Below are 23,217 nucleotides of genomic sequence, written 5' to 3' on the forward strand. Positions count from 1 at the left end.
TCCTGACATTTGTAATAACCCACAGAAAAGGTGAGGGAAGAGTGCAAGAAATGGGCTCCTTGCCCCGGGCTGCTGAGAGCCCCCATAAGATCGGGGTAGCTTTTGTCTCACACAGCCCGGGCCCTGGCTGGTCTTACAGCCTGCTGTGGCCTCTGCCATGAACCCGGGTCATGCTGCAAGGAAGGGAGTACAGGTACTTCCAGAGCACTGTGCTAGGTGCTTGGCACTGGCACTGAGTTGTCTGGACAGGCCTGTGAGGTGGTATCATAATGGCCAAGTTCTCAGCCCACAGAGTTAGATGTCCAGATCTAATGCTCTGTCCCTCCACTTACTAGTTCTGTGGCCTTGATTACTTAGCCTTGCTGACTCTCAGTTCTCTCTGTACAACGGAGGCGATACTAGTAACTCACTGGGCTGGGGCGGGGGGTATTAAATGAGTTGAATTACTAGTGTTAGCTTAGCGTCTGGCCTCCTCTCCATTGCATGATAAGGAAAGTCTGGCTCTGGGAAGATCGACAGCTTGCCCAAGGTTAGCCTTCCAGAGCCAGTGTTTATGACCATTCCACCAAGCTGACCAGGCCCTTAAGACCTGGAGGTAATCCTACACCAAAAATGATCTATGAACTGCTCTGTGCAAGGTCAATAAATTTATGAAATAGAGATACCTCTTCCAAGTGCAATAGTTCAGCGGGTAGTGGCCACCTGGGCTGTGTCAGTGGTTAATGAGCATCTATCTTCAGAGGTGATGTGTGCTAGAACTTAGGAGTTGGGGTTTCTGTATCCTCCCCTACCCCAGGGATGACTCCTTTGAGCCCAGAGGGGAGGCAAGGGGATGTGTAGGCAGCATTGATGGTCACCCACCCAGCCAGTGCCTCTGGCTATAGGAATGTGTTCCTGAGTCCTCTCCAGTCGTGTGGCTATGATTTGTGAGATACGCATAATGGGGCTTGGCACAGGACCCAGCACAAAGTGGTACTCAGTAAATAGTGCTTTTCAGGACCACCATTTTCTTTTTAATATGACCACTACCCTTTTATTTGTAGATGAGGAAAGTAATAACTGGGAAGGGGTGGTGACTAGGTCAAGGAGTCAGAGGTGCCCTACAATAGAACCTTAATAACAACAGACAACAGGGAGCCTGGGTGCCTCAGTCAGTTGGGCATCCAGCTCTTGATTTTGGCTCATGCTTTCTCGGTTTGTGGGTTCTAGCCCTTTGTCAGGCTCTGGACTGACGATGCAGAGCCTGCTTGGGATCCTCTCTCTCCCTCTCTCTCTCTCCCTCCTCTGCTTATGCTGTCTCTCACTCTCTCTCAAAATGAACAAATAAAACTTAATAATAATAATAACAACAATGACAACAGCAGAGCAAAAGAAATCAAAGACCAAATTTCAAAGTCAAGCATTGGGAATGCTGAATTCTAATTTCTTCTCTATTCTTCATTTAATGGTAAGCTCCTTGGAGGCCAGGAAATGATTAGTGAAGGTCAAAGGAGAACAGATCTGAGCGGGGAAAGAGAGCAAGCAGAGGAGAGGTTTGGAACTTTCCTCAACAGAAGTAGGGAGCTACTGATGATTTTTGAGCAAGTAGTTATAAAACCAGATGAAGGTTTCAGGAGCGTTAATTTGCCAAGTCCATTCAGCATTCATTCAGCACATATACTGTAAGCGCCCTCAACGCTTCAAGCGCTGTGCTAGGCATTCAAAATATTTTTGTGAGGCCGCCTGGTGGGTCAGACGCTTGAGTGTCTGACTCTTGATTTCAGCTCAGGTCATGATGTCACAGTTCATGGGATTGAGGCCCACATTGGGCTCCACACTGATAATTCAGAGTCAGCCTGAGATTCTCTCTCTCCCACTCTGCCCCTACCCTCTCTCTCTGCCCCTCCCCTGCCCATATGCATGCACATGCTCTCTCTCTCTCAAAAATAAATAAACTTAAAAAACAAAATATTATGGGGCACCTGGGTGGCTCAGTCGGTTGAGCATCTGATTTTGGCTCAGGTCAGGATCTCATGGTTCATGAGTTCAAGCCCCATGTTGGGCTCTGTGCTGACAGCTCAGAGCCTGGAGCCTGCTTTTCCCTGGATTCTGTGTTTCCCTCTCTCTCTGCCCCTCCCCTACTCATGCTCTGTCTTTCTATTTCTCAAAAATATATATTTTTAAAAACACTCACAAAAACAAAATAGTTTAGTGAACAGAACAGGCAAACATGCCTGCACTCCATAGAACTTATGCTCCAGCAGTGGGTTTGGGGTGGGGGCTCAGGCCTCTGTTGTCATGAGCACCTTCACGTGTGGTGGGCGGTGGGCGGGAAGTACGAGGAGGACGTGAGAAGATGGGCGAGGTAGGTGGGGAGCGGATGCGTCTTCAAGGTGCCCGGAGTGCACAGGCTGCTCCGGGCACAACTGGGGCTGGGGACGCAGCCCGGCTCCGGGGGGCGGCCGTGGGGAGAGCAGCCAGCGGGGCAGGACAGCAGCCTCACGCCCCTCTGTTTTCCTTTCAGAAACACGATGTACAATATTCGGGGCAACAGGCAGGCCCATGGAACAGGCCACGGACCTCCCGAGGATGAGTCTCCACCGAGCGGAGAACCTCAGAGGGCAGAGCAGCCTTTACCCTCTGACCCCAGCACCCCAGGTGAGCTCTCTGCCCAGGTTTGAGCTGTGCCTTCAGAGACCGAGTGAGTGCCCTCTTTTCTCCCCGAAAACCAGCATTTACACTTTTGTGTGTCAAACAGGCCACTCCTCCTGGTTTCCATGGGTCTGGTAGTGATGACTCCTTCTTTTAGTAATATCACTGTGGTAAAATACACATAAAATTTACCCTCGGAACCAATTTTAAGTGTATAGTGCAGTAACATTAAGCACACTCACTCCAACCACCGCCACCACCCATCTCCAGAACTCTAGCTCGTCCTCCCAAACTGACACTCCTGCAGTGATTCTTGAACTAATGAAAGAAAATATCTCTCACTTCTCCTTTCTTACTTCTTTTTTAATTTTTAAGGAAAGGATATGAAAACGCCTGTGTGGGCTGATCAAAATCAGACCTTTGTCTGTAGAAGCATCCATCCCAACCCCTCCACAGCACTTTGTTACTTCACAAAATGTGTGAGTGGCCCACGCCCTCTCAGGGGTTGGGCTTCTTCTGCAATTAGCATGCCCCACCCCCCAGGACATACTGTAACCTAGAAATGGAAGAAGATGGGCTGAGGCAGCCCAGTGGGGGCTTCTGGCAGGGGGGACCTCTGTGCTGTGGAGCAGTGACTCCAGAGAAAGCTCCCCAGTGGAGCAGTGTCTGGTGAGGCCCCACGGTCACACTGAACAGTCCCTGTGGGGATCGGTGTTCCATCAGACCAACAAGAATACAGCCAGCACCGACTTTGTGCAAGGGCCACTCTAACAACTCTTTTCCCTTTGGTAACAGTTTTATTAAGAGATAACTCACCAAACAGTTCACTCATTTGGAATATACAGTTCACCATAATCTATTATTTTATTTTATTTTATTTTTTAAGGTTTATTTATTTTGAAAGAGAGACAGAAAGAGCACAAGTGGGGAGGGACAGAGAGAGAGAGGGAGAAAGAGAATCCCAGGCAGGCTCTGCACTGTCAGCACAGAGCCCAGTGCTGGGCTCAAACCCACTAACCGTGACATCACGACTGGCGTAGAAATCAAGAGTCAGAGGCTTAATGGACTGAGCCAGCCAGGCACCCTCACCACGATCACTTCAGAGCATGCTCATTATCCCAACAAGAAACCTGCGTCCTCCAGCTTGAGGCAGCCACTGTTCGACCTTCTCTGTAGACGTGCCTGCTCTGGATCATTTATATAAATGGAATCTGCAATATCTGGTCCTTCAGGACTCGCTCCCGTCACTTACCCAAATCTTTTCAAGCTTCTTCCAAGTGCACTAAGCACCTCACCTGCGTTAACCTCTTTAGCCCTTCCAACCCCCCAAGTTGCAGTTACTGGATACCGTTATTGTTCCCGTTTACTAAATGAGGGAACTGCAGATGGAAAAGCGAAGCAACTTGCTCATGGCCACACAGTGGGTATGGGACTAGGGTTCAGGCCCCACTACCACCACCTGAAGCCTCATTTTCTAAGGCACTGATTTTTCAAACTGCATTTCTATGGCCATGACTCCTTGATCCCCATAAACAAAATCTAATATACCCAGCAGACTTGAAGCAGGGGTGGGAGTCTGGGCTCCCCTCGGCTCCCCACCCCTTCAGCCCTGCTGCACTACCATGAAATCCTACAGCACTGATTGAAAACTACCCTTCTGGGCCTCATTTTCTCCAACTGCCAAATGGGCATACTAATCCCCACCTTCCTGCCCTCAACGTTAGTGGACAGTAGTGTTATCAGAGGGCCCAGGGCTCAGGGAGCCCCCCTGCTCTTCTGTACCCCGCAGCAGGGAAGAGAAAGAGGCATTGCATTTTTTGGAGCTCTGCGGTCTGGTTTGTATGCAGCGCAACTGGATTTCTTTCGAGTCTAGAACAAAACCATTCTGTTCTGGTACCCACCAAGGCCAGGGAGTTTCTGGTTCCCATCACCTACTAGAGTACCTGTTCAAAATTGTTTGGCTGGCCCCAGAAGAAGCGTGCTGAACTACTCGTTCTCGAAGCCCTCACCTGGGGTCCCATACCACATCCTTATATTTAACACCCTAGTCCCAAAAGGATTGGGGATAGCTTATTAAAATATATATCAGGGGAAAGCAAATGAGTAATTTGGGGTAGTAAATTTAAATGAGATCTAGATAAGATCCTATAAAGTAGCAAAGAGTGGGCAGCAGTGTGGCTCTGAGCTTCTCAGCAGCCAAGGCAAACAGGGAAATGCAAGTGTTAGGTGATTTCCAGTGTCCATAACATATATTTTCTTGGAAAAAGCAAAGCTTTTTCTGGCACTGTGTGCTGAGGGGAAGTTCCTTCTTCTGGGACTTCATTTCAGGCATGACATGTATGTACCACATAAGCAAGAATTCTCAAAGTCTCTTGACCATATAATCAGGCCATTAAAATGTCTCTGGATGCATGGGGTGCCTGGATGCCTCAGTTGGTGGAACGTCCGACATCAGCTCAGGTCATGATTTCACGGTTCATGAGTTTGAGCCCAGAATTGTCAGCGCGAAGGCTGTCAGCATAAAGCCTGTTTCAGATCCTCTGTCCTTCTCTCTCTGCCCCTTCTCTGCTTGCACTCTCTCAAAAATAAATAAAACATTAAAAAAAAAGTCCCTGGATGCAGGCTGATGGCAGACCCTTTACTAAACATAGACTGGAGGCAAGGCAGACCAAGGCAGCATGGGTGATGTTGGATTTGAATTAAGAATAAAATAAAATAAAAATGAAATAAGTCAGCAACGGTTGGCAAATGTTTTCCACAGAGAGCCAGAGAGTAAATGTTGGAGGCATTGTGAGGCATATGGTCTCATTGCCGCGCTCAACTCTGCCCCTGTGGAGTGAACGCAGCACAGACAGTGCACAAACAAGTAAGCGTGGCCATGTTCCAATAAAACTTTATTTGCAGAAGCAGGCTGTGGACTGGATTTGGCCCATGAGCCATTGGTTGCTGCTCCTGGCTCTAGAGGAAATAAAAGAACTGTGTAGCCTTGGGGTGATCAACTTTGGGAAATAGGTGGCCTAACTTAGCTTGTAATAAGAATCAAACCAAAGGGGTGCCTGGGTAGCTCAGTCACTGAGTGTCTAACTCTCGATTTTGGCTCCAGGCATGATCCCAGGGTCATAGGATCAAGCCTGTGCCTGCTTAAGATTCTCTCTTTCTCTGCCTCACTCATGCTCTCTGTTTCTTTCAAATTAATTAATTAAAATGAATCAAACAAGAATTTGAGTTACTCTCTGGGGCAAGATGGCAGAGTACAGATACTCCATACTTCTTGTCTATGAACAGCTCTGCGTACTTTGGACATCGCCCAGAGGTAGAGGCAGGATCCTGAAATAAGAAACAAGACATCCTGGCAGGACTTGTGACTGAGGAGATGGCCGCCTGCACCAGTAGTGTCATAGGAGATCGCCCATGCAGGCAGGGATCCAAGAGCTGGGGGCAGGCACGCTTTAAAGGATGGGCTGAAGGGCCAGCCAGTGCAGTGTACATATAAGGTCTGATGGTCTCAAACTGTGAGCCCTGGGCAAGCTGCTCAGCATCACCTAGGAATGTCTTAGAAATGCAAATTCTCAGGCCCTGACCCAGGCCTATTGATGAAAGGGATTAGGGTCCCACAGTTTGTGTTTTAGTAAGCCCTCCAGGGGCTTCTGCAGCAAGCTTGAGTTTGAGAACCACTGAGGCCACTGGTCATAACCTCTGTGTTCCTCCTTTTGAAAGATGCAGTGGATTCTCCAAAGCCTGCACCCAAGTCTTCTCTGACTGCCAATCTCATTCAGAAAGCCAAGCGCCAGCACAACACCTTCCCACTCTTTGCTGAAGGCCTCACACGGAACCGAACCGCCCAGGAAAAAGCGTTGGCCTTGGAGCAGCAGGTTCTGATGCTCACCAAGGAGCTCGAGTCTCAGAAGGTGAGCTCTGTCCCCAGAGAGGCCCCAGGCTGCAGTGGACCCCCTGGGCCCGGAGCCTTTGAACTAGATCTGGTACGTTAGCCTGCCGGGCATAGGCCAGTCTGTGGTTCTTACCAGCCAAACCGCTGGTGGCTGAAAATGCTATACTGCTGATTACTAAGGGACATGTGGACACTCAGACTAGGTGACGGAAGCCCCTCAAGGGCAGGTCACTGGAACCTACTTTGTAATTGCTCTTGGCTTCCTCCTGGAGGACTGTGCACAGCCTGTCCCCACACGGAAGGGGGATAGCATTCGGAGAAGGGAGATCTGGGTGGAGGGGCTGCCCCAGGAACCGGCCGCTGGTAAGGGTGCAGCTCCCTGAAGTGTTGTCAGAGGACAGAGAGCAGGCAGGTCTGTGCGGCTCTAGGGCTCAACCAGGCCCGACAGCGGATGGTGATGAGGAAGACTTAGGCTTAATAGAGAACTTCATTATAGCAGTTAAAAAAAAAAAAAGAAAGAGTCACATGGTCATTGTAGAACACAGATCGCCCACTTACACAGACGTTCAAATCATCCCCACATCCTGCAACCCAGGGAGTAAGTCATGTTCACATCCTGGGGCGACTCTGTGAAGTAGCAAGAATCCTGTGGCGGGGGTGGGAGGGGGACTGCAACACTGGGCTCTTTTTGGCACAAAAAAAGTGGTTAAGTTAGCGCAGTTGTTACTGAAAACCTCAAGGGTGGTTCCTGGTGATGCCGCACCGGGCCGCACCGAGAACCCATGCTTCTCTTCTTCCGAGAAGAAGGCCTAAGTTTTCGTGTTTGTGCTTCGGCTGCCCTGAGTCTTTTTCTGCTTTATCTCCCGGCTCCTGCTCCTGGGGAAGTGGGGGGTACACTGTATTTTCCTCTGAATAGTCCCCTTCTTATACGTCTCCTCCTTTCTACCGCTCTGTGTTGGAGAAGTCGGCACAGAAAAATGCTCTCCCTGCCTAGTTTTGCCCTTTCTTGCCCTAAGTGGATACCAAGGCACATAGCAGAGGCTTTACTCCTGGCTGGTCAGCGGAAACATTTAACGAAGCCGTGACCGAAGTTCTCAAGGGAGGAAGTTCATTCGTTCACATGTTCTCAATCCGTTTGTTTTTTTCACCAAGACCTTATTGAGGACCCGTGGTGTGCACGCAGTATCCTGGGTGCTGGGGACAGTGGGAAGAGAGGCAGCCCCCGTCCCTGCAGGGCTTACATCTCATGGCAGAGACAGGCGGTAAGCACGCCAACACCTACGTGTATCCTCACAGCGTGGGAAGTCCCCTCCGATGCCACTTAGCAGCCCAGCTGGCTCTTTTCCTCCATCATCCCCCGTTTCCGTCTCGGGGTGGCCGGCAATCCTGAGAGCTCAGAGGGCATGCAGCTGGCCAGGAGCGGCTGCCTGATCCGCGGACCAGCACAGCCTAAGGCCCAGGCTGAACCTGGCCAGGAAAAGAAATCTGGACGTGAACTCCGCCCCTCCCTCCACCCACCTTCCCCTTCTTTATAGGACATATGGGCAGCCTCCCGTGGCATGGCCTTTGCTTTGAGGGCGTCAGGAATTGTCGAATGAAGGAGAGAGGCCCGGGAGACCTAGGTTTCAGTGAGGTTTGCCCCCAACATCTGTGCTACCCCGGAGATTGTGCCATTCTTCAGTAAATGAGGGCAAGCTCTTGGAGATTATTAAGGCCCACCCAGACCCCTGACGTCAGAGCGAAAATGGCAGGAGGAAGTTGTTCAGGCATTAAAGGACTTGGACTTTCTTTCTTTTTTTTTTTAAATTTTTTAAATTTTTATTTTTTTTTTAAAGATACCAAATAGAGTTATAGTAGCTTATTTTTTTAAATGTTTTATTTATCTTTTGAGAGACAGAGAGAGACAGCGTGAGCAGGGGAAGGCCAGAGAGAGAGGGAGACACAGAATCTGAAGACAGGCTCCAGGCTCTGAGCTAGCGGTCAGCACAGAGCCCGACACGGGGCTCGAACTCACAAACCACGAGATCATGACCTGAGCCAAAGCCAGACGCTCAACCAACTGAGGCACCCAGGTGCCCCTCTTTTTTTTTTTTTTAATGTTTATTTATTTTTGAGAGGGAGAGACAGAGCGCAAGCAGGGGAGGGGCAGAGAGAGAGGGAGACACAGAATCGGAAGCAGGCTCCAGGCTCTGAGCTATCAGCACAGAGCCTGACACGGGGCTCTAACTCAGGAACTGCGAGATCACGACCTGAGCCAAAGTCAGACACCTGACCGGCTGAGCCACCCAGGAGCCCCGAGAACCTGGACTTTCTCACTAGTTCACTCTCCTGGCCTGGGACGACAATCAGAAGGGGAGACAGTCTTGCAGTTTCACTTGTGACTCACACGATGAGTGGTTTGTGTGCTCTCCGCCCATCTCCCAAACGTGGGAGACTCTGAGCACAGCCGGTACAGGCCACAGTTCTGGCTGAGCAAGTTTCTTAACCTCGCAAAGCCCCAGCTTCCTCCTCTGTACGTGAAGTTACAGCGGGGCTCGCTGTGTCTAGGTGTGTAAAGTCCAGTGCCTGGCACCCAGCAGCCGCCCACAGATGCAGGCCTTGATGGTTTAGGCTATTATTGCAGCAACCTCCCTGTTGGTTCCTAGTGGCACATTCCTCTGAGTGGCTCTGGGAAGACAGATGGACGCCCATGAGGACCTCCAAGAAATGAGTGGCATGGCAGTGACAGGCGAGGGTCACATCTTCATCCCACATTAGGCGGGGGTGGAGCCCCAGCGCTACGGACTTGGGTTTTTAACTCCAGCCCAGATACCAAAACCAAAGAGGGGAAGGAGAAAGGATCAATTCTTGGCCCAGAGGTAGGATAGAGGAGGCCTGCAAAACCTTGGGGCGCCAGCAGTGCCCCCGACACGCAGAAATGATGATCAGGGGGCCACTGTCCACCTGAGACTCCCTGAACCCAGCTCTTCAGCTGGGGGAGTGGCCCCTGGACTTTTCTGGGTCCACATCTGCAAGAAGCCTTCCTTTTAATATTTTATTTATCTTTTGAGAGACAGAGAGAGGTACCTCTTAAGTGGGAGGTACTCTCTTTCTGCCTGAGGGTGCAGGAGGATGTGGGAACTGGAAGGGGGAGGTGGGTCTTGTCTGGGCTTAGCCACCCAGGTGGTCATTGCCAATAGCAAGTGATTCTCTAAGAATTTGTATCTCAAACTTGGTTTGGAGGGCGCAGAGGTACACTGGGTCCCTGCCCTTGGATAAGCAAGAGCAGATAAGAGCACCATACGTGGTGTTAAGTGTGGCTGCAGCTCTGTGCTGGGCTTTCCATGCATTATCCCTAATACAACAGTTATCAGCCCCCTTTTCCTGAGGAGGAAACTGAAGTTCTGAGAGATTCTGAATGCCCAGGGTCTTTCAGAGGCCAAGACGGGTTTCACACTCTGGTCTGTCTGCTTCTAGAGACTTTGCCCTTTTTACCATGCCATGCTTGAGGACCTTAGAGAAGGCAGGTGACCGGCCTGAAATCTCACAGCTAGAAGAGCCAAGACTGAGAGCCTGACCTCCTTCCTCAGGTCCAGGACTAAGCCCAGCCCAACCACCTCCTCCGTGGTCTCCAGGAGCAGCCCAGCATCAGACATGAGCACCGTAAGTGCTCTTCAGAAAATTCTAACGCAGTCCTTGTGTCTGGTGTCATACTGCAGGGCCGCTCCAGGACCCACTGAGCTATTATCTGTCCCAGGCCCTTGTGATGCTGGCCCCACAAGAGATTTGCACTCCCCGAGGTAGCACCAGATGGCTGCTGGGCCAGGTGACGCAGGCTCTCGGAGTTCACAAAACTGCACCCAGCCTGAAGGCTGTCTGCTCTGGCAGATGGAAGCCCGTGTAGCGATGTCGGCCATCTGTTGAGCTGGGAATGATGAACCCTGCCCAGGCCCTTTCCGGGGTCAGTCTCCCTCCCTCAGGGTAATCTGTTTAGGAAATTGGTTGGGGGCAAAGTGCAACCACGGACTTCCTTAGAACCCCAGCCAGAAACCTCAGTGTACACTCCCCATATACAGAGTACAGAGTTCAATGATTTCAGCATAGAGGGATGGTCGAGAGGGGCCTGGCCATTTCTGTGGGGGGAGGGACACTTGCCTTTTTCTCTCATCCATTAAGTGACTCTCCAAGGCGTAGGGATCATGATCTCCATTTTACATATGACAAAGCCGAAGTTCACTTGTCTGAGACACCGCTTCGTGGACCTGGAGTGCAGCCAAGACCCCTGTGACTCTAGAACCAGCGCTCCCTCACCTGCACCCTGCTGGCACACAGCCTCGTAGGGGTCAGTGGCTAGAGGGCCAGACTCTCAGTCCAGTGCTCTTTCCCGAGCAGTGTGGGGCTCATCCACCTTGATTTAGTGAGTGATGAAAGTATCAACTCATTATTTAATAAGGTAAAGGGTTAATTTTTAAAAGATGATTTGTTGAATTTTAAAAATTTAGAGAATCAACTATATTGCAATTAAAAATTTTTTTTTAAATAGAATGACAGTTTGCAGCCAGTTGTCAAAGTCTGAAATGGACCAAACATTGGTTTGATTAAGAAAGATTAAAAGTAGCAGGGCGCCTGGGTGGCTCAGTTGATTAAACGTCTGACTCTTGATTTCGACTCAGGTCATAATCTCACGGTGCATGAATTTGAGCCATACATTGGGCTCTATGTTGACAGTGCAAAGCCTGCTTGGGATTCTCTCTCTCTCCCTCTCTCTCTGCTCCTCCCCTCAATTCTCTCTTTCAAATATACATACACACACACACACACACACACGTATATATGTGTGTGTAGATATATGTATGTATACTATACATACACATAATATAAAAATTACTATGTAGGTATTGGAAGTACCATTTGATCAGCTCTTCTATTTCTGAGAATTGGTTCTAGAGCACTGCTTATAATGGTGGGAACTGGAAACAACCTGGAAGGGCCTCCTTGAGGGTGGGATAAGGGATTTGTGTGTCCATACAGGGCATACCCTTGCACTGTTGCAGTGATGGTGCTGCTCATTGCTGGCAGCTTGGGGAGGTGCCATAGCATATCACCGGGTCCAGAGAAGCTTCAGAAGGGGACGCATCACAAGCTTCCCTTTTTGTTTTCAATATGTCTCTATGGTGCGTATGTGCACTTTTGTGGCATAATGGCCCCAGGTTCACCCATGTGGTAGTGTGTAACAGGAGTTCCTTCCTTTTTCGGGCAGAGTAATACCTCATCACATGTATATGCAGCATTTTGTTTACCCATTCACCGTCAGTGGACATGTGGGCTGTTTCCATCTCTTGGGTGCTGTGTGAATAATGCTGCTACGAACATAGGTTATATCTGTTTTTAAGGAAATCGGAAGGAGTGTTTCAGTGCAAAATCTATTAACTACCCATCGTGGAGAAGTGGAAGACCCTAGATTAGAAGTTGGGGGTCCTCTCTTATGGTGTGTTTTCCCACCTGGAGGGACCCATCAAGTCCCTTTAGTCCTCTTCCTGCTCCTTTCTTGGTCTTAATGTCCTCACGTGACAGCAAGGCGACCTGACCAGGTGGTCTCCCCCAGGCCTGCCAGCCTCCGGGTTTTCTGAATCCGAGGTCCATTCATGCTCCTCATCTCATGCTTCCTGCTCCAACTCCGTCCCTTCCATGGTTCCTTTCTCCCTGTCTCATTCTGTTGTGGGGGTTCTGGGGTGGAAGGAGGGCCTCCTGGGCTGGATGGAGGAAAGGGAGGCAGCTGGATATAATGAAAAGGGCTTCAGAGTTGACTCTCCCAAAGCTGGCAGAAAGATACCCGCCTGATTCTGAGCCTCGGACAAGGCTGAACGGTGTGTCTGCTGGTTGTTTCGCCCGGCGGTTCCCAGGGTAATCTCCCCATCTCAGCCGAACCAGAAAATGGTCTCGGCTTCTCAGTTACCCAGAACCACAGGAATGGTGAGCTCTCAGCAGAGCCTGAGAAGCCAGTTCATTCCAAACATTCCGATTTGGTTTGCAGCCACCTCCCCACCCACCTTTTGCCCATGCCCAACGATGCCCACAGCCCCTCGCAGGTTCTTTCTTTCCTCTGGGCTTTGGCTTGAGCCATTGACTCAGCATGTGTGGAAAGCTCTTCCAACCCTCATCTACTTGCTGCTTGGCCGTATCTAGCCCTCCTTATTCTTCACGAATCAGTGTAAGCTGTTCTGCCTCTCTGTAGAATATTCTGGTTTTCCCCACCTCCATCACAGGCAGAAGTCCTTGCTCTTTGCGCTGTGTCCCCACAAATACCCTTGCTTCCCTCTTGCAGTAAATCACTGCATTTCAGTGGTTCGCCTTTGCTCCCACCAGTCTTGGTGGTTCTTGAAAGTGAGAGCTATGACCCATCCCCCTCTGGGCCCCAGCACCTGGCCCAAACCCTGGCACTGAGTGGGGCATCATAAAGTTTGGATAGAGGGACAGTCCACAGTGCCAAGGTTTCACAAGATGCATGCTAATTTGATATTGCCGTTAATTTCTCATATAAAGCTGTGGTTTGGTGCAGTTCTCTTCCAAAATGGAATCATTCTCAGCAATAATCCTATCCAGCTGATTCATCTAGTTAAATACTTTGGCATGGATACAGGTAACTCATCTCTGGAAGCCATGTTTTTCCAGATGAGAATGGCATGGTGCATAGCAATGGCCCCAAACCCCTCCCTGCCTACCAGACTCTGAGGTTCACATAGGACTGGCCACTGGACTGCCTGGTTTCTGATATTCTGATCCTGGCCTTAAATGAGTCCATATCCTTGCTTTGGGGCAGCACAGGTCCTGGGGAGGTTGGGGGCTTGAAGATGTGGGGAGTCAAGCAGACCTTGAGTTTCCATGTGAGTCCAGTGCCCCTTCATGGATTAAATAGAGGTCTGTTGCTGCTGAGCTCCCTCAGGCTTTCTTGCACCAGCACTCCAGGCATTGCTTGGTAGCCCGAGGGGCGGGCACAATGGACTGAATGAGGCCCTCTGAGTGAGGTTTAGTGTGACGATAGCCCGTGTGTTTCCTCTCCAGTGCTTTCCCAGCTCCATTGGTAGCGACCACTTGTTTGCTATATTCAGGACTCTGAGGCCTCATTGGCTTAGCAGGGAGGAATATGGAGATTGATTAGTAAGGTCTGTCTGGGGGCGGGAGGGAAGACCAGTGTTGGTGTGCCACTTTGCTGCCATCCCTGCCTTCATGACGACCCAGCACAGGCCTGGGATTTGGGATTAAATCGCACTCTACTCTGCAAGATATCAGTTTTCTCACTTCTGAAATGGACACATATTAATTAGTCAGGGTACAGGCTCAGCTGCTATAACAGAGAAGCCTCAGACTACTGTGGCCTAAAAATGATCTGGAAGTTTATTTGTCTCCTATCTTCTCACAGAAGAATCCAGAGGTAAGTGAGCAGTTCTGAGCTGGTAGTGCAACCGCCACCTCAACATATACCTTCCTCATATGAGCCCAAGGTGGCCGCTCTAGTTCTTGCCATTTCCCAGCCATAAGGAAGGGCACCCAGACCAGGGGAACACATGGGTCGTGGTTTTAAAGGTAGGGCCCATAAGCCACCCACCTAATTTTGCAAGCCGCGCTGAAGCAGAACAGTCACTAGGCTACACTCGGCCATAAGCCTGGCTGGGAAGATAGCCTTTAGCTGGGGAACCATGTGTCTGGGTAAAACTTTTTTGGAACAGAAAAAGAAAAGGAGGTGACTGAGGCGATGATGCTAGCCAGCGCCCAGGGCTGTTAGGAGAACCAGGGATAGCGCCGAGTCTCTGGCACCTCGCGGGCTCTCCCCGAGTTCACAGAGCGCTTCCCTTCCCCCGCCCAGGAGCTGGTGAGGATCCTGCACAAGGCGCTAGAGGCTGCCCAGCAGGAGAAGAGGGCATCCAGTGCGTACCTGGCGGGTGAGGACAAGGACCGGCTGGAGCTGGTGCGGCACCAAGTGCGGCAGATCGCAGAGCTGGGCCGGCGGCTGGAGGCCCTGGAGCGGGAGCGGGAGAACCTGGCACAGACAGCAAGCCTGCAGGAACAGCAGGTGCGGGAGCTGCAGCAGCACGTGCAGCTGCTCATGGACAAGAACCAGGCCAAACAGCAGGTCATCTGCGAGCTCTCCGAGCAGGTCACCCGGAACTTCATGCATCCGCCTCCCCAGGCCTCTGTGCCCCCAGGGGCTGGCGACAGAGACTTCCTGAGCCAACAGGAGAAGATGGAGCACCTGAAGGTAGGGGCCGCTCCCCACAGGCCCTGGGCCCTTGGGGAGGGCACTGCTCTCAACCCTGAGGGTTTCCTAGGTAGAGCAAGGATAGCCCTCAATACTGGAATACTTGTGTTCGAAATAGATCTTGATAGTAATATTGCCGTTTCTTTCTGAACCTGTGCAATTTGACCTCTTCATGCTATCCCAGGCTGGAAAGGGAAAGTATCTCTGGATTATCATTAAAGATAGAAGAGCACAAGATGAGGTCAGAACTCCTGAGTGCCAGACCGGCTAAGTGCCACGCTGATGCCCTCAGAAGTCCCCAAGGTGCCTGGCGGCCCCCCCACCCCTAGCACACAGTAGGTGTGTTGATGTGTGGCTGGCTGTGACTTGCTCATAGTGATGGCAGTAATCGCTGCTCCTCTGCAAGACTCTCTGCTGCAGGCGGCCACTGTCCCAAATGCCCTGCTTGCATCACCTCACCTGATGCTAGGCCAGCCCTGTGAGGCTGTCACTTTGTGCTCCCTACTGCATGCACGAGGGCTGAGGCTGACCAGGGGCACCCTGCTGAGGAGGTGTGAAACTGGAACTCTCTGACTAGTGTCCGTTCTGCCACCTCCGGTTTCTTTGGGCCTCCCAGCTACTGCCACCATCCCTGCCCTCCTTACCCAGGCCTGTGGCCCCACAGAGACCGACTGCAGCGCAGGGAGCAGGAACTTGATTTTAGGTGTGATGCCTGCCATGGACTGTGGCATCCTCTCCAGGACCTGGTGACAGGAGCTGCCAGACTTCCCAGGAGCCTGAAACTGGGGATCGGCGCTCATGGCCCCCACTGTCCTTAAAGGGCAGCTGTATAACCAGGGCCAGTCCTGCCCCAAACCCGCCACACGCAGCCACACACAGCCGCACGTGTATAGATGCATGTGACTGTGGGGGCTCCTGTGCCATGGGCCCACAGTACTGCTCCTGGAAGAGTGGAAGCAGAAGGAAAAAAGAAAAATCCAGAAGCCTTTGTAAGACCAATGGGCAGGGGTACGGCCGTCACTGCCCCAGCCCTGAAGGCAGGCAGACTTGTGTTCAGATCCAGCTCTACCTCTTACTAGCTGTGTGACCTTGGGCAAGTCCCCTCACCTCCCTATAAAATGGCCTACCTATTCCTACTCACGAGGTTGATGGGATGGTAAAGGGAGATAACACGAAACCCAGCTTCCCTTCCGTTCCTTCAGCATGAAGAAAACCACAGAACCAGACTCTGGATCTTTTTACTTGAAGACCAGAGATTCTTTTGAGTTCAGACTGAAAACAAAATCTTTTCAAATGCAGATGGAGCTAGGTGGTTAGAAAGCTCTCAGGGTTGGGAAATGGCTTCCATCTGATCGCTTCCCTCCCCTCCTCTGCCCTGCTGAGTCCTATCGGTGCCCATTTTGCAGGGACCCACAGTTGAAGACCCTATAGAACAGCTCCCTGGTCAGAGAAATGGATCTGTGGGGTGCCTCCAGGCTGCCCCCCAGAATTGACTGGAAGTGTGGACTCACCTAGGAGACTGAGAATGCCCCTGGATTTGCATGTTCAGGGATTTTTCAGTGAGCCCAGATATGGGGAGATTCATGTCAACCAAGCGTACCTTGCAACTGATCCTCAGAGGCCCAGCATTTTTGCTAGAAAGAATTGCAAGTTCTAGAGTTCCTCATTTGTTAGCCTTTAATGTATCTGGTCTAGAAAAAAATAGAACACTCATCAAAAACCCACTGTCTTTCAGTCTGGGGACACAGTTTGTTCACTTGCTTGCTGTGTGACTGAGGATGTGCAACTTTAAGGAAGCACCCTCTCGTTGAAGGTGCCGGTTTGAGAGCAGACTCATCGACCTCTTGAGTCTCAGAGGTGGGAGACACAGAGATCTAGTCTGCCCCCTCATTTACTGGCAGGGGTGGCTGAGCCCCGGGTCAGGGGAAAGGACCAGTCCAGGGTCACACAGCACAAGCAGCAGGTTTGCAGCTAGACCCCAGGTCTCCCCACACCCGCTACACTGTCTTCCCCACTAGCACAAGGGCTAGTCCATGCGGCATTTCCCCGAGAAAAATCCCAGGCTCCTGACCCCTCTGAAGGCAGGCAGGCAGACTTTTTTCTTCCTGTCTCCTTTCTCCAGGTGTGTTTTCCTCCTCTGCTTATTGGCGACTGTCGTGTGCCTTTCTCTTCTCTGAGCTCTCTCTCTTTTTCCTTCCTACAGTTCTGAGCCAAGAAGAGCACTCCAGGTAGGGCGATAAGCTGACTGGGAAGGTGTTGCCCAGAAGCCACCCCACTGCTGCTCCAAGGGTGCTCACCCCTCTCCCCCTGACTGGGCTGGAGGCAGGCTGCCCCACGCGACATGTCCAAAGCCTTGGAGAGGCCAGTGAGGAAAAGAGGGACCTGGGCCTGGGATGAGGAAAGAGGGACGGGACCAGGAGGCCGAACCGGGCGGTGGTGCACTTTCACCCAGCACTAGTCTCTGATTCCTGCTGAACATGCCCGGGGAACATGCCCGGCTTCCGATCCTGCCTCTCTCAAGTTCTAGCCGCATGATGAGGAGAACTCACCCTCTGTACTGTTTCCTCATCTGTAAAAAATGGGAACGATAGTACTTTAGGACCCATCCCACAGCATTGTGAAGCTAAATTACAGTCAGTGACATGGGTGAGGAAAATGAGTCTGGCACATAGTAGGGACTCAGGCACTGACTGGTAGCTCTTTCCTCCCGCGCCCGGAAACTTGTATTTTCCCGGGCACTTGGGAAGGCTGCACAAGAGTAGTGGTGGGAAGTCCCTCAGCAGGCACAGGAGGAAGGCAGTGGGTGAGGGCCTGGAAGAGGAGGTGACGCCTGCTTTGCATTCACCTCTTGCCACCTACCACCCTCAGCCTTTGCAGTATTGACTATTCCCGTCCTCCCAACAGTGCCTCAGGCAGCACTGTTACTCTGACTTCTAGAGGCGGGGATGAGGCACCTGTGCTGGGGCTCAGCAGTGAAGGCAGGGCTTATGTCCGGGCAGCACAGCCCAGAGTCCACCCCGTGACCACCAGGGAGAGCCGTGCTTGGCAACGCCTGTGTCTTTGATGTCTTGTGATTGAACTTGAGGGCCAGAGAGGTCGGACAAGCCTGCGCGCACTCAGCCAGACTACCAAACCCAGCCATGGAAGGACGGGACTAGGGTTTTGGCGTCCAGGTGGATTGCAGCGGGGACAGAGCTTAGGGACTATCTAGGCAGTAAATTCAGTGCTTGGACTTGGCTTTCAAATCCGGCAGCCCTGGGCTCAGTTACACCCTGTCTAGTACAGGGGAGTGACTTCAGGCAATGGGCTTGTCCTTTTCAGAGCCTCTGAGACTTTCTGGGCCACTGGAGGCATTTAGTTGATGTGCTCAGTGCGGATCAAGGCAGGGGTGATGGTGCAGGGAGCCCATACAGCCTCTGTGTTCATAAACCTACCAAATCTCCCGACGCCAAAATGTTGCAGGCAGTGGGAAGGGAGCGCCCTGGAGAATCCTGATGCTCCCCAGAGGTTGGTCCTCATGCTGCAAACACGAGGATTCGCACAAGCTCACTGCCCCTACCCATAAGGCTAAGGAAGTGGAGGACATGGAGAGGAAGCAGGCAGATATGCGTGCAAAAGAGCAGCTGGCACCCCCTGAGAAAAGGGAGCCCAGACTTTGATATAGGACGGACATGGCTGGAGTGTAGAAGGAAATACAGGCTGGGGAGCTGGAACTACCCGGGTCCTAGCCAGCCCGAGAGAGCAGAGAGCCAGCCCAGCCTGAGGACACACAGCCTTGCAGCCTGGACACAGTGAGGGCTGTGAAAGCAGGGGTGGTTGCAGTGGGAGACTCCTCCAAGAGCCTGAGAGCCCCAGCCGAGTGGTGACAGGCCAAGTGATGAATGAAGTCAGCCTGGGGCTTTGATTTCTAGCTAAGGAGCCCTGGGAGCATGTGGCCCTCCCACTGTGTCAACCATCTAGGCAGAAGGCAGCAGACCCTGGGTATGAATCGGAGCTTCTGGGCTGGAAAGGATGTTGGCCAGAATGCAAGACCACCCCGGGAGGGTCAGGCTGGCCTGTGAGCAGTGCACAAAGTGACACATCCCTGATAATGAGATGCCACAGGCATCACCGGTGTGATGCTCTTAATTTCCAGATCAATCAGGGCCTATCCGAAGTCATGCCTGCAATAGTGCCTCTCACATGTACCTACAGCCCAGCACACTTCTAGAGTGGGAGCAAAAGTGGTTGAGTTTCAGCTAGTGGATGTTCTGGAATTGGGAGGGGTAGCTGTGAGCGTGTGCTGTCCTTTGCTTCTGTAATGTCTGTCCCAGCAGAATGAAGGCTGAGAGCCAGTGCCATGTCTGCTCCTTTCTGAGCCTCGGGCTCCTGCCTGACCCTCCCCAGCGCTTGGCCGGCTTCCCCCGCATGACCCAGCAGCAGGATCTTATTCTGTCACTGGACAGCCCGCAAAAGGAAAACTCCCGGCTCAGAGATGTGCATCACAGCACTCTTCACCAAACCAAACCAAAATCACTCGGCGCTCAAATCCAAAATAACAGAAGGATTATAAATGCATTACAGTAAATTCACCCAACAGAATAGTCCTCAGACATTAAGAATGATCATTGGGAGGTTTATGTAGCCACATAGAAAAATACAACAACGTAGGTTTAAACTGCATGGGTCCACATAGAGGCAGATTTTTTCCAGTAAATTCAGTAGAGTAATGTAAATGTATTCTCTCTTCCTTATGATTTTCTTAGCATTCTCTCTAGCTCACTTTATTATAAGAATACAGTATAAAATACACATAGCATATGGCCTACGTGCTCTTTGTGTTATCAGTAGGACTTTGGTCAACAGCAGGTTAATAGCAGTTAGATTTGGAGGGACTCAAAAGTTATACACAGATTTTCATCTGTGCAGGGGGTTTGGCATCCAAACCCCAGGGTTGCTGAAGGGTCAACTACATGTTTACAATGCGACTTTAGTAAAAATTTTCCGCCCCAAATTGTTCAGTCTAATTGCAAATATATAACAACATATATTTATTTTTAAAACCAACACTACTTGGAAGTTTGTTTGTTTTGGTCTCTGTACTTAGCGTTGTGACACGCGTTACCTCACGTGGTCTCCCAGGTGCCTAGTGGAACAGTTAGTATTTGCCCCTTTTGCAGATGAGAAGACAGAGGGTCAGAGTTGTTTAGTGAAGCCTCCCAGCCAGGAAGTCAGAGCCAGGACTTGAACTCCAGGCTTAGTGCTCTCTCTACCATATCATGCTAGGATCAAGACTAGGGAAGGGGACTGTCTGGAATACTACTGTCTTTTCTGTTGTCATTAGAAATCTCTAAAGGAAGGAAGTGAGGTGTTCGCACAACAGCTCACGTGAGGGCGAGGACCCGGGGGAGGGCGACTCGTCACATGCTTTGCTCTCTCCTCCAGGATGACATAGAAGCATACCGGACCCAGAACGGCTTCCTTAACTCTGAGATCCACCAGGTCACAAAGATCTGGAGAAGGGTGGCTGAGAAGGAGAGGGCCCTGCTGACGAAGGTGAGAGGCGGAGCCCGTCTCCAGGCCCAGCCAACCCTTCAGCCCCTCACCTTCTCACCCCTGCATTGCTCCATCCATTTGCATCACCTGCCTGCCCCCACTCTGGACTGTGCCATTTAAGAGCTGCCTTTCTGCCTCAGGCGTCTGTGCTCTGATGGCCGATTGAGGCTTCTGATCACAAGACTACAGAAGGAAGGGGCAGGTGGCCATTATTGTACCTCCCTTCCAGCCTAGAGTAACTTCCAGAGGATTCCAGGGGCTGCCCCACTTCATTTTTCTCTTTTTCCCCATTTGGGAGCCAGATATCAAAGACTAGACATTCAAAAATCACTGCATATATGGGGAAATTACAAAGTGGCCATGCATACCTAGGGAAAGACTCAGAAAGGAGATGACTTCTCTTGGCACAATGATAGCCTATAACAATCAAAACACAAAAACAAGTTTTTCTTAAATTGAGAGAATCTGATTTCCACTGTTACCACATTGTTAGATTCAAATGTCTAGTTTTCAACAAAGTAATCACAAGGCATACAAAGATACATGGTAAGTATGACCCATTCAAAGGAAAAACATAAATTAGTAGAAACTGCTCCTGAAAAAAGATCTGATGCTGGACAATACCAGACAACAATTTTAAAACAGTTGTCTTAAAGATGTTCAAAGAATTAAAGGAAGATGTGGAGGATCAAGAAAGCAGTGTATGAAGATAATAGAAATATCAATAAAGAGATAGGAAATCTACGAAGAAATCAAGAAGAAATTCTAGAACTGAAAAGGACCATAACCAAAATGAAAGAACCACCAGAGGGATTCAAAGGCAGATTCAAGAAGGCCAAAGGAATCAGTGGGCTTGAAAATAGGACAGTGAAAATTATTAAGTCTGAGAAACAAAGAAAAAAACAGATAGAAAGAAAGTGAACAGAGCCCTAGTGATCTGTGAGACACCACTAAGCAGACCAGCATACCCACTGTAGTATGGGAGTCCCAGGAGAAGAAAGAGAGAGGGGGCAGAGAGAATATGTGCAGAAATAAAGGCTGAGAATTTCCCAAATTTGATGAAAAATATTAATTAAAATGTCCAAGAAGCTCAATAAATATCAAGTAAAATAAATTCAAAGAGACCTACACTGAGACACATTACAATCAATCTTTTGAATGCCAAATACAAAGAGACTGCCTGCATGCAGAAAGAGAAGGACTCCTCACGTACAAGGAATCCTCTAGAAGATTTTGAACAGATTCCTCATCAGAGACCTTGGAAGCCGGAAGGTCGTGGCCAGTATATTCAAAATGCTAAAAACAAAAACAAACAAAAAACAAAGCAAGCAAATTTGTATCTGGCAAAACTTTCTTCCAAAAATGAGGGAGAAATTAAGACATTTTCAAAGAAACAAAAGTTGAGAAACTTCATTCGCACTAGATCTGCCCCACTAGAAATGCTTGGACAGCCCTGCAGGGTGCAATGGAAGGAAACTAGGCAGGAACTCACAGGTGTTTGAAGGTATACAAATCTCAGTAGCAGTAAATACACAGGCAATTATAAAACCTAGTATTATGGTAAAAATGGTTTAAAATTCCACTTTTGTTTTCTACATGATTTAAGAGACTAATACATTTTTAATGATTAATCTAAAAGCCAGTATTATTACAATGTTGATTTGTAACTCCACACTTTGTTTTCCAGCTAATTTTGGAAACCAGTGCATTTAAAAGAATTATTACTGTAAGTTTTGGGGCTCGCAACGGATAAAGAAGTAATTTTGTGACATCAGCAACCAAAAGAGTAGGGACCGAACTGCAAAGGAACAGAGTTTCTGCATGTTATTGAAGTTAAGCTGGTATAAATTCGAATTAGAATGTTATAACTTTAGAATTTTAAATTAATTCCAATGGTAACTGCAAAGAAAGTAGCTATAGAATATACACAAAAGGAAATGAAACAGGAATTTAAATGTTTCACCACACAAAAAAAAATCAACACACAAAAAAGACAGTAACGCAGGAAAAGTAAGGACAAAAATGGTATACGGCATAGCAAATAGCAAAAGGACAGAAGTCTCTTCCTACCAATAATTACCTTAAATGGGTTAAACTCTCCAATTAAGAGAGTTTGGCAGAATGGATAAAAACACATGATCCAACTATATGCTGTATACAGGAGACTCACTTTATGTTCAGAAACACAAATAGATTGAAAGTGAAAGGTTGGAAAAAGATATTCCATGAAATAGTAACCAAAAGAGAACAGGGCGGCTATGCTAACCAGAGTGACCTTAAATTTTTTAAAAAGTTACAAAAGATCAAGAATGACATTATGTCTTAATAAAAGGTTCAACACAGTGAGAAGATATAAGAATTATAAACATCTATATACCTGATAACAGACCAGCAAATTATATGAAACAAAAACTGGCAGAATTGAAGGGAGAAATAGATAGTTCTACGATAATAGTTGAAGACTTTAGTACCCTGCTCTCAGTAATGGGTAAAACAACCAGACTGAAGATAATAAGTAAGGAACTCGTGGCCTTGAACAACACGATAGACACTCCAACAAGATCTAGATGGCATGTAACACAGGACGCTCGATCCGGGGACAACAGCACACATGTTCTCATTTTCCAGGACAGGCCATATGTTAGGCCACAAATCTCAGTAGATTTAAAAAGACAGATATCATGCTAAGTTTCTTCTCCAACTGGGAGGGGATGAAGTTAGAAATCAAGAACAGAAGTCAAACTGGAAAATCCACAAACTTGTAGAAATTAAGCAACCTACTTTGAAACAATGAACCAAAGAAGAAATTACAAAAGAAAATTAGAAAAGACTTAAAGGCAAATGAAAAAGAAGACATACCATTTCAAAACTTATGGGACACAGCAAAAGCCATGCTGAGGAGGACATTATTTTTATGTTTATTTTT

General features: G+C 49.4%; 1 protein-coding gene across 8 annotated transcripts in view; it reads left to right on the forward strand.

Annotated features, from left to right (window-relative positions):
* TBC1D2 (TBC1 domain family member 2) overlaps window positions 1–23,217 on the forward strand; it is a 47,952-nt gene that overhangs the window by 13,598 nt on the left and 11,137 nt on the right. For 7 of the 8 annotated variants that reach the window (XM_029919930.1, XM_029919925.1, XM_029919931.1 and 4 more), the window contains 4 exons: window positions 2,504–2,637; window positions 6,349–6,539; window positions 14,364–14,756; window positions 20,181–20,291. In XM_029919930.1, the coding sequence (XP_029775790.1) occupies window positions 2,504–2,637; window positions 6,349–6,539; window positions 14,364–14,756; window positions 20,181–20,291 (829 nt within the window). The remainder of the gene's footprint in view (window positions 1–2,503; window positions 2,638–6,348; window positions 6,540–14,363; window positions 14,757–20,180; window positions 20,292–23,217) is intronic. The other variant, XM_029919926.1, reaches the window with a different exon arrangement.

This window comes from Suricata suricatta, chromosome 13 (genome assembly GCF_006229205.1).
Source record: "Suricata suricatta isolate VVHF042 chromosome 13, meerkat_22Aug2017_6uvM2_HiC, whole genome shotgun sequence".
NCBI lineage: Eukaryota > Metazoa > Chordata > Mammalia > Carnivora > Herpestidae > Suricata > Suricata suricatta.